The following is a 12,747-nucleotide window of genomic DNA, read 5'->3' on the forward strand; positions in this document are numbered from 1 at the left end:
TTAAGTCTTTATCAAAAGTAAAATTAGATTAACTTTCATAAAAAAAAAAAGTAAAATTAGATTAGACATTATCACTAGTTGTAACCTGCAAGTAATAAAAAAGATACGTAATATCTTGTGAACTTTAAATATTTGACCAGCAATATTTTAAATGAATACTCAATAGAAGATTTTGTAATTATCTTTATGATGTTTTATTTTAATTATTGAATGATGACTAAATAAATAAATATTATTTTTATTTAAAATATGACCAAATAAATAAATTATACTTTTAAATAAATTTTTTTATAAAAAGATGTTTTTTTTAATCTTAATTAAAGTAGATGTCAATTTTCTATAGTCATACCACTAGCCTAAAGAAAAGTGAAACTTCTCCAATTTTTTTTTGTTTAAGTAGAAGTTCTAAGACATATTCATCATATTAAATGACAGTGGCGTGGTGCTTCTCAATTTGCAAAGTGCAACCACTAATAAACCAACAGAGTGCAAGAAATGAAGCGAGCAGGAGTAAGCTCACATTTGATTGCCATAATTTATGCTCTTTTATTTTCATTTAATGCTTCTGCATTTGATGATACTCATAAAAACTTCCTTCAATGTCTATACCATAACAACTCCACATCACTATCCAAACTTGTTTACACCAAAACCAATTCATCTTACTCTTCAATACTTCAATTCTCCCTTCAGAATCTCAGATTCTCATACAACAACACTCCCAAACCCCTTGTCATCGTCACACCCCTGCAGCCTTCCCAAGTTCAAGCCACCGTAATCTGTTCCCAACTCCATGGCTTGCAGATTCGAATTCGAAGCGGCGGCCACGACTATGAGGGCCTCTCCTACGTCTCTCAACTTCCATTTGTTATCATTGATTTCATAAACTACAGAAAGATCCAAGTGGACGTAGAGAACAGAGCAGCATGGGTTCAAGTTGGTGCAACTGTTGGTGAACTTTACTATAGCATTGCCACCAAGACCAAAACTCTTGCTGTTACAGCAGGTGCATGCACCACCGTAGGAGTTGGAGGACAATTCAGCGGCGGTGGTTATGGATCCTTGATTCGAAAATATGGGCTCTCTGCTGATAACATAATCGATGCTCACATAATTGATGTGAAGGGTAGGTTTCTTGACAGGGAAGCCATGGGTGAAGATCTTTTCTGGGCCATTAGAGGTGGTGGTGGAGCAAGCTTTGGAGTGATCTTAGCATGGAAGATCAAGCTCGTTCCGGTTCCATCAACCGTGACACTGTTCAGAGCTCCTAGAACCTTGGAACAGAATGCAACGAAGCTTGTTCATAAATGGCAGAGTGTGGCAAGTAAACTCGACAATAATCTAGTCCTTGGTTTGTTGTTGCAGACGGTGAATTCAAGCATTAACAAAGGGGAGTTAACTGTGCAAGCTTTGTTTAACGGCTTGTTTCTTGGAGGTGTGGATAAGCTTCTTCCATTGGTGCAAGAGAGCTTCCCTGAATTGGGTTTGGCTAAAGAAGACTGCACTGAGATGAGTTGGATTGAATCTACTCTTTATTCATCGGGATCCTATGGTCAACAACCACTTGAGGTTTTGCTCAACAGAAGTCAAGTCAACACAGATAGTTTCAAAGCAAAATCTGATATTATCACAGATCCTATTCCTGAGAGTGGCTTAGAAGGATTGTGGCGTTTGATGTTTGAAGATGAGGCCAAAGATTTGGAGTTGGTTATATTTCCTTTCGGAGGCAGAATGAGTGAGATTCCAGAATCTGAGATTCCGTTCCCACACAGAGCTGGAGTGTTGTATCAGATTCAGTACTCTCTGCACTGGCAACAAAAAGGAGAGGAGGTTGCACAAAGGCGCATCAATTGGATGAGGAAGCTTTATAGTTATATGGAACCTTTTGTGTCAAAGTCTCCGAGAAAAGCATATATCAACTATAGAGACCTTGACATTGGGGTAAATAACATTCATGGCAACACATCGTATGAGCAAGCTAGCATTTGGGGTCACAAGTATTTCAACAATAATTTCAAAAGGTTGGCATATGTCAAGACTAAGGTTGATCCTCTTAATTTCTTTAGATTCGAACAGAGTATACCTACTCTCGTTTGAACTTCCAAGGACAAAAGATAAAATCTCTAACCTCTGAAAGCACCAATCATCTATTTATAATTTGTTAGTGATTAATATGTATTAATGTACTGCCTTTTATATGAAGTAAATACGTGTAATAATCACAAATATGAGGTTAGTCAGAATATTAAGTTCTTTATGTTTCAATAAAAAGTTTTTTGTTTATGTTATGAAAATAGCAAAACATATTTTTATGAATTATATATAATAAAAGACATTTAAAAAATTTATATACTAAATCTCTTATTTTAATTATATATTGTATAAATATATAAATAATAAATAAAAATTAATGTATTTTTAGTTTTTTACTGTAGGGTTTAGAAATATAGCATTCCTATATTTAGTCATGTCAATATTGTTATTCGACTCTTATAGTCATAGCTTCTACCATTTTCTTCTCATATCTTTTTATTCTTTTTTACTTCATATATTACCATACTTAATCACAACAAAACCATTTTTTGTTACCACAATTTCTTTTTTAAATGAACAATGCATTATGAATTTGGTATATAATTCAACTATAAATTTTACGTATTTTTCTCTATTCCCATATCTTAGACTCGTGCATTTTTTTCCTTCCTTCAATTGTCCTCGTTACATTACATTTTCATACCTTCAGCTCACTACCCTAATCTTAATCTTAAAAAATATTGACTTTTGTTAACGCTTAACTTTAAAGGCAAGCAACGAATAGTATGTATTATACACCGTGACAAATAGAAGAATTGGAGAGCGAAATTCAGAGGCAGCATAACTCCTTCTACCTTATCATCTCCAAAACATACAGACACACCCAAATACCTTTTCTACAAATTCCTTCATAACTCCAAATCAGAGCTACCATTACTCGTTTTAATGGTTTTTTCCACATCTCATTGCTGCTATTTCGACACATCTGGATATTTCCATAAAAACAAACAATGGATACGAGATCCAACTTACAAAACGTTATAAAAAAATCTCTTCTATCTTCACTTTGAGACACGTTACTTTTTCCTTCAGCACATAATATCGAATGCCAAGACTGTTCATTCATCTTGATTTACACAAGAAAGGAGGGGATCGACAATTTCAAGTAGAAAGTAATTTTTTTTTTAAAAAAAATCCTGTCTTCAAATAGTGCAACACAATTACAAGTGTATGGTTCCTGATACAACTTTATTTCAAAGAAACTTGACAAAAGTACCATATTTTAAACAATATATGGTGAAGCAACCAATTCTTAATAGTGGGCAGCTGAAATTAACATTACCAAACATCTGGACGCAACTCACCACTTGCCGGCGGCATCCATCTCCCAGAGTTATAGACACTTTCACCAACTTTCCAGCCGGGTACATCCTTCATCACTTCTGCTTCATACTCCAGATATTTATGCCACTCTTTTACAAATCTGGAGAAAGAGATGGGAAAACAATGGTTATGTTCGCAGTTAGCAGATTGAATTTTGTAAGTCTAATCTTAGGGGGCTGGTGGAGTATCTCATACCTCTCGTCCTCTTCAGCCTGAAGCACGGGTAGAATGGCTCGACGGGCAGAATATTTTTCTTCCTTCAGTGCCCTATGGAAGATGAAACATTTCAATATATCAGCTATATTTTTTATGAGGAAAGTAAAGAACCCCTCAATAAAATTATGTAGCTACAGCAAAATCCCAAGTTGCCATAATGCCAACTAAATAATTAAAAGTATGCACTTTAGTTTGCATAGCTCATGCCAAAAATGTACCCCAATTTCCATTCCTTTTTATAGGCCTGTCTCACAAGCATAGAAGAGATGAACGATTTACAATATCATGTTGATTAAATTAAGAGCATGTAAATTCAAAATATCTTGTTTCTCTACAAATTCAATATTGATATAAACAGGAGATACATCTGAATCTGATGCAATTAGCTTGACAAAATCAATCCAAGATAAAGGACTCCCAAAAATTCTTAGGGTCTGCTTATTGTGTTCTCTTGCACCACTTCCAAAGATCAAGGTTCAAATTATTAACTAGTTCAGCCAGAGTTAAGTATATCCTAAACTGTACTACCTATGAATATGATGGATTCAACATGGGTTTGATAAGATCATATTAAACATCGAGACTTATTTTATTCCCATCACAATTCAAATTAGCTTGAAGTTCTAGCGAGATTCAAAGCGGATGTGTAAATTTAACTCCTCGACCTATATGAACCCTGATGATGCCGAAGTCCAATATTCACAGGAAGCAATATCTGAACTAGAATTTTGTAACATTATGAAAAGCATTACAATTAACAACACATCCAGATTTTTGGGAACCTAATTCGCGGAACAAGCAAAACACATCAAAATGGAAGAATTAGTATTCACAAAATGAAGTAGAATCCAACGAAAACATCGAGATACTATCTGATCGAAGGAGCAATGAAACTGAATCAAAATCGGAAACAGAAAAATAAAAGATTGGAGAAAAGAAATAAAAAAAAAAGGGAAGTAAGTACCTTCGGATCTTGTTGCCCTTGCCGACCTGGTACATGCCCCAGGAGAAGGTGCCGAACGCAGCGAGGAAAATGGCGATGGCGCTGGGGCCCTTGTTTGGGATGCGGCGAGCGAACCGGATAGGGGCGAACCCACCGGGGGGCGGACCGTCCTGAAGGACCGGCATGTCCTTCACGCTCGCCATGCCCGGCTTCTTCCTTATCATAGCCTCCGTCATCTTTGCTACTGGTGGTGGTAGTGGTGATTCTCGTGCCTGCAATGTGCGAAAGAAGAAGAAGAAGAAGGAAAACACTGGCAAATACGAAAATGGTTCGTGTGGTCAGTGATGGACCAACATGGGTTGGATTTCGGGTTTTCAAGATTGGGCCGGGTTTGTGCTTATTCCTAGTAAAATTCCAAAATGGTTACTAAACTTTCTAAGAAGCCCTGACCCAAAAAAAAAAAGAGAGGCTAAACTCAAATGAAAAATTTCCAGACAAGCACATCAGTAATTATTAGTTGTACTTATCGTATTGACGAAAAAAAAAAAAAAAGTTGTACTTATCGTGGTAGCACAAGAAGAAAAAGAATTCAGCTATTTCAAAATATTTAGTTATTTATGTACTGCATACTCAACGAGAATGGGAGAAGAAGAGAGCGGGAGTTAGTGTTTTGAGGACGAAACACAGAGAGGATGGCGGCCATACCGTCGAAAGAGATAAAGAACAGTGGATGAGGGTGCATCCAGTGCCAAAGAGGATTTTTTACGAGAGAATTTTTCAAAGTCTACAAATGTCTAAAGTCATTGGTCCAGAGAAATCAAAGACCTTTGCATTTGCAGAATCTCTAGCTGGGTATAGTATAGTGACAGTGGTGGGCAAGCAGGGCGATCTCCAATCCGTGTGTAAACTTCACTGAAGAAGCCAAGTGGCAGAGCCTTATCGAGAGATTTTGGTGATCAAGGTTCTTGATAAAAATTATAGTTACACAACTCTTCCACACAAGTTTCGGATGGTTTGGCGCATCAAAGGTGGCTTTGATTTGCTTGATGTGGGGCTTGGGTATTTCATGGTAAAATTCGATGTAGGTGAAGATCATGAGAAGGTCATGCTTGGTGGCTGTAAAATCGTGGGATATAGATTTCCGGCCATGTGAGCAATCCTTCGGGTCTACGCTTGTATGGGTTCGGATTTCGGGGCTCCCAATCTGGTGCTATCAAGAACAGGCCATGATGTTTATTACTTCTGTAATAGGAGTCCCCATCAAAGTGGACCTAACCACTAAGTTGACTGAGAGAGGACGATATGTCCAAGCATGTGTTCAAATAAATTTAGGACTGCCGGTGAGCATATCATATGCGTAACTCATGTAGTGGAGTATGAAAGTTTAAATTTAATTTGTAAGGCTAGCCAGGAAAGGGAGATTGCTTAATAAGGTGGGCAGACTCTGTTTGCTCAATTCGGTAGTGACAACGATTCCTACTTACCGCATGCAAGTATCTCTCTTCCCTGAAGGGATAACTAATAAGATAGAATCCATTATGCAAAACTTTCTATGGAAGGGTCAAGCTGATGGTAGAGGCCTGAATCTAGTTAACTGGAAGGTGTTGGTCACTCCTAAGAAGTTTGGGGGTTTGGAAATTAGAGATCATTTTTGTGCTAATATTGCTCTTCTTAAAAAGCTAGTTTGACAACCTTTTCACCATCCTGACAAGCTACGGGTTCAACTGTTGACGGAAAAATACCATTCTTCTAAGGATGATTGTCTCAGTCGGTCTCGAGGAAGGGGGATCTTATATTTGGAAGAGTATATGTCGAGTTTGGAATATCCTGAAGGAAAGTTTTATTTAGTGCATTGGAAATTTGGAACAGAACTTTTGGTTTTCTAAATGAAGAAGAGAGGGCGCGACTGTGTCATGAGATGGATTATGTTCACATTTCTGATTCGGATTTCAGGATCTTGGACCTTTGGTCATCTGGACAGTGGAACCTTGAGAATATCTATTCTCCTCTATATCAGTCTCTGTAGAGCAACATTAACTCTTACAACCCGGATGTTCAAGCTGGTTCAGGGGTCGGTTGGTGTTGGACTCGTGCGACTTCAAAGGTTTATGATACTCGTAGTGTTTATTTGTGACTCAACAAGAAGATGTTTAGTTGGGAGGATAGGGGTAAATGGGTAATTGGCTTTGGCTTTGGTGTCAACCTGTTCTGGAAAAGCACAAATTTTTGGCCTGGCTATGTCTTTGGGAGGCTCTTACTACTGCTGCATTTCGTTTTAGGAGGAACATTTCACACATGGATAGCTGTCCACGATATTTTTCAGGTCAAGAATCAATTTTACATTGCATTCGTGATTGTCCAAAAGCCCAGCTATTTGGCAAGCTTTGGGGAATCTCCGGTCAACTAGTGGATTTTATGAGTTGGTTCGTACATAATAGCAAACAGTGTCCCTTTAGATTCTTTTCTGGTTTCTGATGGATTTGGCGTTCGAGGAATAACGAGATCTTTCATCCTCACGAGGATTGGACCACAAACAATGTGACTAGTATGACTTTGTCCTTGGAAAAGGAGCTCCAGAATATTTTTGAGTTGCAACGACTCTCTATCCCCTCCACCATTAGTGGTTCTTGGATTCTCCTTCAGTGGGTACCTTTAAGATTAATTGTGATGCTAGCTATCCTTGCAATGGTGCTCGGGTTGGTTTTGCTTGTGTTAGCAGAGATTAGAAGGGAAGGTGCCAATGAGGCTGTCTGGGAACAATTGAGAGTCGTAGCATTTTGCAAGGAAAGTTGTTTACTATTTGGAGAGACCTTCTTTTAGCATGAGATTCGGGACAAATAGACATTATATGTGAGACATATTGTCAATAATTTACAGGATTGTTCTGGTTTTATTGATCATTTGGTGTTAAAAATATGAGATTTCATGTCTTGGAAATAGCATGCTGATCTCCGGTTGATTTTGAGAGATACAAACACAGTAGCAAACATCATGACAAAGACTGCAATGAGGACACTTTCTCAAGTAGAACTTTCGTTGCCTTAAAAAAAATTTGAGAGTAATATTTAACGGAACTGTCTTTCTCAAATAATTTTTTTTTTAGAATGGTGAATGCTATGGTGCCTAAAACATGGTGCCTAACTTATTAAAAAAGACAAAAAAATAATATTTAATAAATTTTAAATATTTTATATTTACTTTATACATTTTATTTTTTACTTATAAAAATAACTTAGGCAATTACCATAGAATCCACCTTTACTATATTGATCAGAATTTATTTTAGTTTAAATTTTGTTTCGTCACTGAACCCTAACTACAGCTTCAGCAGTTGCTGCTTTAGAGTGCAGAGAGAACTATCGTTGCGATCTCCTCCTCCAATGGCGGTGAGTAACTTTCTCTGTTCGAACTCGCGCGATTCTTTTAAACCTTCCGTTGTTGCTTACTTTAAAAAACTCTTGTTTTTTGAGTTTTGCAGACTATACCAGTGAATCCGAAGCCTTTCTTGAACAATTTGACTGGGAAACAAGTTATTGTCAAATTGAAGTGGGGAATGGAATACAAAGGTATTATCTTCTTTCTCTCTTTCAATTTTCTTCTGTTGTCGAAAATACCTGAAAGGTTGAAATGGAAAATCAAGTTGCAGAAACTTCATAAAACTAGGAGTTGTTTTATCAGTTCGTTCGTTTCTTTTTTATTATTTAGATTTTAATCATCTAGTGGCTATGGTCTTTCTTTTCCAGGTTATCTAGTCTCTGTTGATTCCTATATGAATTTGCAGGTGCACTTTCTAAATCATTCCGTAGATGTTTGTTTGCTCTTGTTAGGGTTCTTGTTTGCCTAGCTATTGACATTGCTTTTCGTGTTTATGGATCTCTCTCTAGCTGGCTAATACCGAAGAATACATTGAGGGACAATTTACAGGAAACTTGGGAGAAATTTTAATCAGGTATGTGTTTTATCCAGATTTTGTATGTGTGGATGCATTCTATATAAATTTTCTATGGTTATGACTATGTCATGAGAATGAAATTGTTGTCTGCATTAGAAGCAATTCTTGTTCTTACCATCTGATTTCTAGCATTTTACGCACATATTTAGACATGATAACATGGTATGGACATTGTTAATTAAATTGTTATTTCAAGATTGCTTACCTAACCAATGTGGCATTTGTACATTTAGAAGATTTGGGAATTTGATCCAGAATTTGAGTATCGGAGTTAAACCTATTGTAGGGGGAAAACTTTCTTTTAGCAAGTTTATTTTATTTGGTTGCAGTGACCTCTTTGATTAGTTTGTGAATAAATTTCTTAGACGAACTAATTATGTTTTTTTTACTGTTTTGTATTTCTAGATGCAACAATGTTCTTTACCTTCGAGGTGTGCCTGAAGATGAAGAAATAGATGCTGCTGCAGAAGACTAGAATGATGAAAGCATCTCAGTGTAATAACATCATTAGACCTCTTAGATTCAGGTTGTGTATTTACGTGTGGATATTTGGGCCAATGGTAATCATCATTTATAATGTTACATTAGAAAGTATATTAACAGGTGGTTACTCCAATGAAGACATTATATGAAGATGTCTTTCTTTATGGAAGTAACCACCATATTAACATTGTGGAGCTCAGTTGAGACTTGAAAATGTCATTAATATCGTATTCAATCCATGCATCATTCAATGGTTCAGTTCTTTTTAAATTATTTTTTGAACAAGTATCTTACAAAAAATAAGAAGAGCTATTTGGTTTATTATATATATGCAGATGAGCGTTAATTTTTTGGTTGATTCAAATTACTATTCTTTAGACCCAGAAAAAAAATTGAACCTAAAAGTGAATTTATTCAAGCCAACGAATATACTTAAATGCGAACTGTTTAATCTGTCTATTCAAAAACCACCAAGATGAATTAAGGCACACAACAAAAGAGGTCCGGTTTACACGGGGAACATCATAGTTTCGAAGCTGCTAACATGAAAAGACAGACATAAGAGGGAGCTGCATTTCAAAGAAAATGTCAATGACGTTTCTTCCCTGTAGCTCTTTCCCAAGCCTGCAAAACATGATTCACAATGTCTTGCACCCCAACCTTATGCTTCACCTGCACAAAATGGAAAACGAGCTTTAACGGAGGGAGACACTAAAATTTGAAAAAGATTACAATCTTCCGTAATATAAACCAATACGTCAACCTTGACGGAGTTTCATAAATCAACGACGAAATCAGATAATGAGATAAGAACATGTTCGATTAACATATTACATATTCACGTCTTCGAGATTAGGCATTCACTTTGTATTAACGGATTCTTTTTTATTTCTGGCTAACTGCAATCAAATGCAGGGTACTTTTTCTCTCTTAACCTGTTTTGCACTCCAAGCAAAGGGTTTAATGTGTGAAAAAGAGGACATTCATTTTTTTTTTGGGAAAGGTGATACTTCTTTTCCAACTTCATTAATCGTTTTAATTCCTTTTGGAGTTAATATTCAATTAGACCCTTTGAAATTTGAAGTCGGATTCAATTTGAGTCTTAAAATTTCAATGGACTCAAATTGGACCCCGAAATTTATAATCGTAACTCACATTAACCCTTGAGCTAATCCCCGTTAACGATGTGTTGATTTGGTACATTAACTTATTGTGATTTGGATTTCTCACCCAGGTTCCATGTGATCAAGATTTGAGTTCCAAAACCTTGATTGTTGCTCCCAAAGCGGTAAAATTTTTAAATTGAACTTGTTATTATCGTCTTCACGAGAATGTTCTGAAGCCGATCAAACTTCTAGGAGGTCTAGTAGGTCTTAGTCACATGGAATAAGTAAGGAGTCCAAATCTTAACAAGTTAACGTGCAAAATCAATATGCCATTTACAGAAATCAGCTCAGGGGCTAACGTGAGTTACTATTGTAAATTTTGGGGGCTAAATTGAGTCAATTATAATTTTTGGGGTTAATTTGAGTTCGACCTCAAATTTCAGAGGTCAAATTGAATATTAACTCAATTTGTTTTACTTAGTCGCTAATACAAAGAAGAGCTAGAGTGAAATTGATTCAGAGACAGTTGTGAAACCTAGTATATACCATCCAAACAAAATCAATATGCTAGCATTTGTTTCATGAACAAAACTATCCAGTAAGTTGTAGCTATGATTTATAACGCCACAAAGGGTGCAAGAATTAAAAGAAAAAGAAAATTAACAAGGCAGATCTAAGTAAAATTAACACTAATTACCCAAATAAACAATGAAGTTAACTAACCTGTGCAAAGACAAATGGCCCCCCATCTCTCATCCGAAGAGCATCCTTTTCCATGACTGCCAAATCAGCTCCAATGGCTGCTGCAAGGTCAGTCTTGTTTATCACCTGGAATTGTCATGTCCAATCAGTTCCATAATCACATTTGAAAATTCACACATGAAGAAAATATATATCAATCAGTTTGGGTGCTAGTTCAACAGACATGCATATCACTTACAAGGAGATCAGCCTGTGTGATTCCAGGACCACCTTTCCGAGGAATTTTATCGCCACCAGATACATCTATTATGTAAATGATATAGTCAGCCAGTTCCCTGCTGAAATTGGCAGCCAGATTATCTGCAGAAGAAGTTCAGTGAGCATCCAAATTTTTTTTTATTGAGCTCAACTTCTAAGGTGATGAAATATATATGTGTAATATGATATATAACAAGCAATCTTGTTAAAGAAAACATTTAGCCCTATTCAAAGTATAGCTAACAATTATTCATGGAAAAAATACCTCCTCCAGATTCACATAGAAGTATATCTGCTTTGTATAAGTTTGAAAGCTCTTCCAATGGTCCAAGATTAATACTGATGTCCTCCCTAATCGCGGCATGCGGGCAGCCCCCAGTTTCTACAGCACGTATCCTTTCCTCAGGAAGAGCTTTGTGCTTCACCAAGAACTCACCATCTTCTTTAGTGAATATATCATTTGTCACCTGAAAACAAATGTAATTTCCAAAATGGTAAAAGAAAATGCATCATACAGTAAAACCAAGAACATGATAATATATTGTAGAAGAAAATTGTATATCTTTATAAGTTTGAAAACACTACAAGTTTTACTATCTCAATGTCTCGTCCTAGTAATAATTTGAGGATAATTTTTTGAAAAACAAAGGTCTCACAGAGAAAACAAACAAAGAAATTATGTATGAACTGTGTAAAAAACTGTCTACAAGATCAAATAATGACTTGAATGCCAAAATTTCATTACACTTACAGCAGCAAGACTGTAGTTATCTCGAAGATGTTCACAGAGTGCCAACATTAATGCTGTTTTCCTGCATTGCCGAGACCAATCAAAATCGTTTCCATGAATTTCTAATTCAAATTAGACGGAAACAATATCGAATTAAATGAATTGAAATTGTATAGAGAGAGAAAAAGACGGACCCGGTGCCGACGGGTCCACCAATACCAACAGTGAAGGCTCTTTCATTGAAGTCTCTGTCGGAAAGAGGTGGAGCTCTTCTGCTGAAGTAGCCAGGTGAGTATATGGGTTCGTGAGAATGCGGTGCGAGTCCATCGTGGCTATGGTACACCCTCCCATCTTTTCCTACCCATGAATTACTACCTGAGTCGTGGTTGTGGTGGTGGTCATGGTCATGGTCATGGTGATGATCATGGCTATGCTCAACCCCTGAAGCCATAGTTGAATTCGATGCTGCAAATCTGCAATACTGAAACTGAAAAGTGGAGATTCTATTGTCTATACAGTAGAAATGTACAATACAAACTGGGGACAGTGGGGTGAATGACTGAATGTTATTGTGCACCCTGTTATGAGAAGGTGCACTGTGCAGCTTTTCTTAAAGCGCCCTCGGCCCTTCAATGCTATTATTATTAGTTTATTAGTTATTACTGTTTAAAATAGGAATAAAAAATTTGGCCTTATTATGCATCTGATGATCTGATCCAGGAATGTGGACCCAAAGCTCTTTTCTCAATGTGAAAACGTGACACTCCATAGTAATAAAACAAGAAACTTGATATCACATTTCATAATGCTTTTTATTTTTTTGTATTGGAGTGCGACTGGTGTTTTATAATAATGTGGATAGTTAGTATATTTTTTTTATATGGACACTATAAATTTGATCGATTTGTGTTTTTTATTTTTTTTTTAAAAAATTTACAAA

At 36.4% G+C, this 12,747-nt stretch overlaps 4 protein-coding genes across 5 annotated transcripts; 2 read left to right on the forward strand and 2 right to left on the reverse strand.

Annotated features, from left to right (window-relative positions):
• LOC107631523 (berberine bridge enzyme-like 28) lies at positions 390 to 2,288 on the forward strand. The gene has a single exon (XM_016334988.2). The coding sequence runs from the start codon at positions 496 to 498 to the stop codon at positions 2,095 to 2,097; it is 1,602 nt and encodes a 533-aa protein (XP_016190474.1). The 5' UTR covers positions 390 to 495; the 3' UTR covers positions 2,098 to 2,288.
• Positions 3,095 to 4,927, reverse strand: LOC107631521 (NADH dehydrogenase [ubiquinone] 1 alpha subcomplex subunit 13-B). Its single transcript, XM_016334986.2, has 3 exons — positions 4,598 to 4,927; positions 3,613 to 3,684; positions 3,095 to 3,517 (listed from the first exon to the last, which is right to left on the reverse strand). The coding sequence occupies exons 1-3, from the start codon at positions 4,810 to 4,812 to the stop codon at positions 3,373 to 3,375; spliced, it is 432 nt and encodes a 143-aa protein (XP_016190472.1). The 5' UTR covers positions 4,813 to 4,927; the 3' UTR covers positions 3,095 to 3,372.
• LOC107631520 (probable small nuclear ribonucleoprotein F) lies at positions 5,172 to 9,281 on the forward strand. 2 transcript variants are annotated; one of them, XM_021119929.1, is made up of 6 exons: positions 5,172 to 5,190; positions 7,834 to 7,962; positions 8,055 to 8,142; positions 8,320 to 8,357; positions 8,461 to 8,525; positions 8,934 to 9,110. In XM_021119929.1, exons 2-6 carry the CDS (start codon positions 7,957 to 7,959, stop codon positions 9,001 to 9,003), a joined length of 267 nt encoding a protein of 88 aa, XP_020975588.1. In that variant the 5' UTR covers positions 5,172 to 5,190; positions 7,834 to 7,956; the 3' UTR covers positions 9,004 to 9,110. The 2 variants fall into 2 exon arrangements, with proteins under 2 accessions (XP_020975588.1, XP_016190471.1); XM_016334985.1 differs by lacking the exon at positions 5,172 to 5,190 and having other exon boundaries at positions 8,934 to 9,281.
• LOC107631519 (urease accessory protein G) lies at positions 9,399 to 12,378 on the reverse strand. Its single transcript, XM_016334984.2, has 6 exons — positions 12,002 to 12,378; positions 11,829 to 11,889; positions 11,343 to 11,544; positions 11,058 to 11,179; positions 10,841 to 10,945; positions 9,399 to 9,683 (listed from the first exon to the last, which is right to left on the reverse strand). The coding sequence occupies exons 1-6, from the start codon at positions 12,256 to 12,258 to the stop codon at positions 9,600 to 9,602; spliced, it is 831 nt and encodes a 276-aa protein (XP_016190470.1). The 5' UTR covers positions 12,259 to 12,378; the 3' UTR covers positions 9,399 to 9,599.

Source organism: Arachis ipaensis, chromosome B03 (genome assembly GCF_000816755.2).
Source record: "Arachis ipaensis cultivar K30076 chromosome B03, Araip1.1, whole genome shotgun sequence".
NCBI lineage: Eukaryota > Viridiplantae > Streptophyta > Magnoliopsida > Fabales > Fabaceae > Arachis > Arachis ipaensis.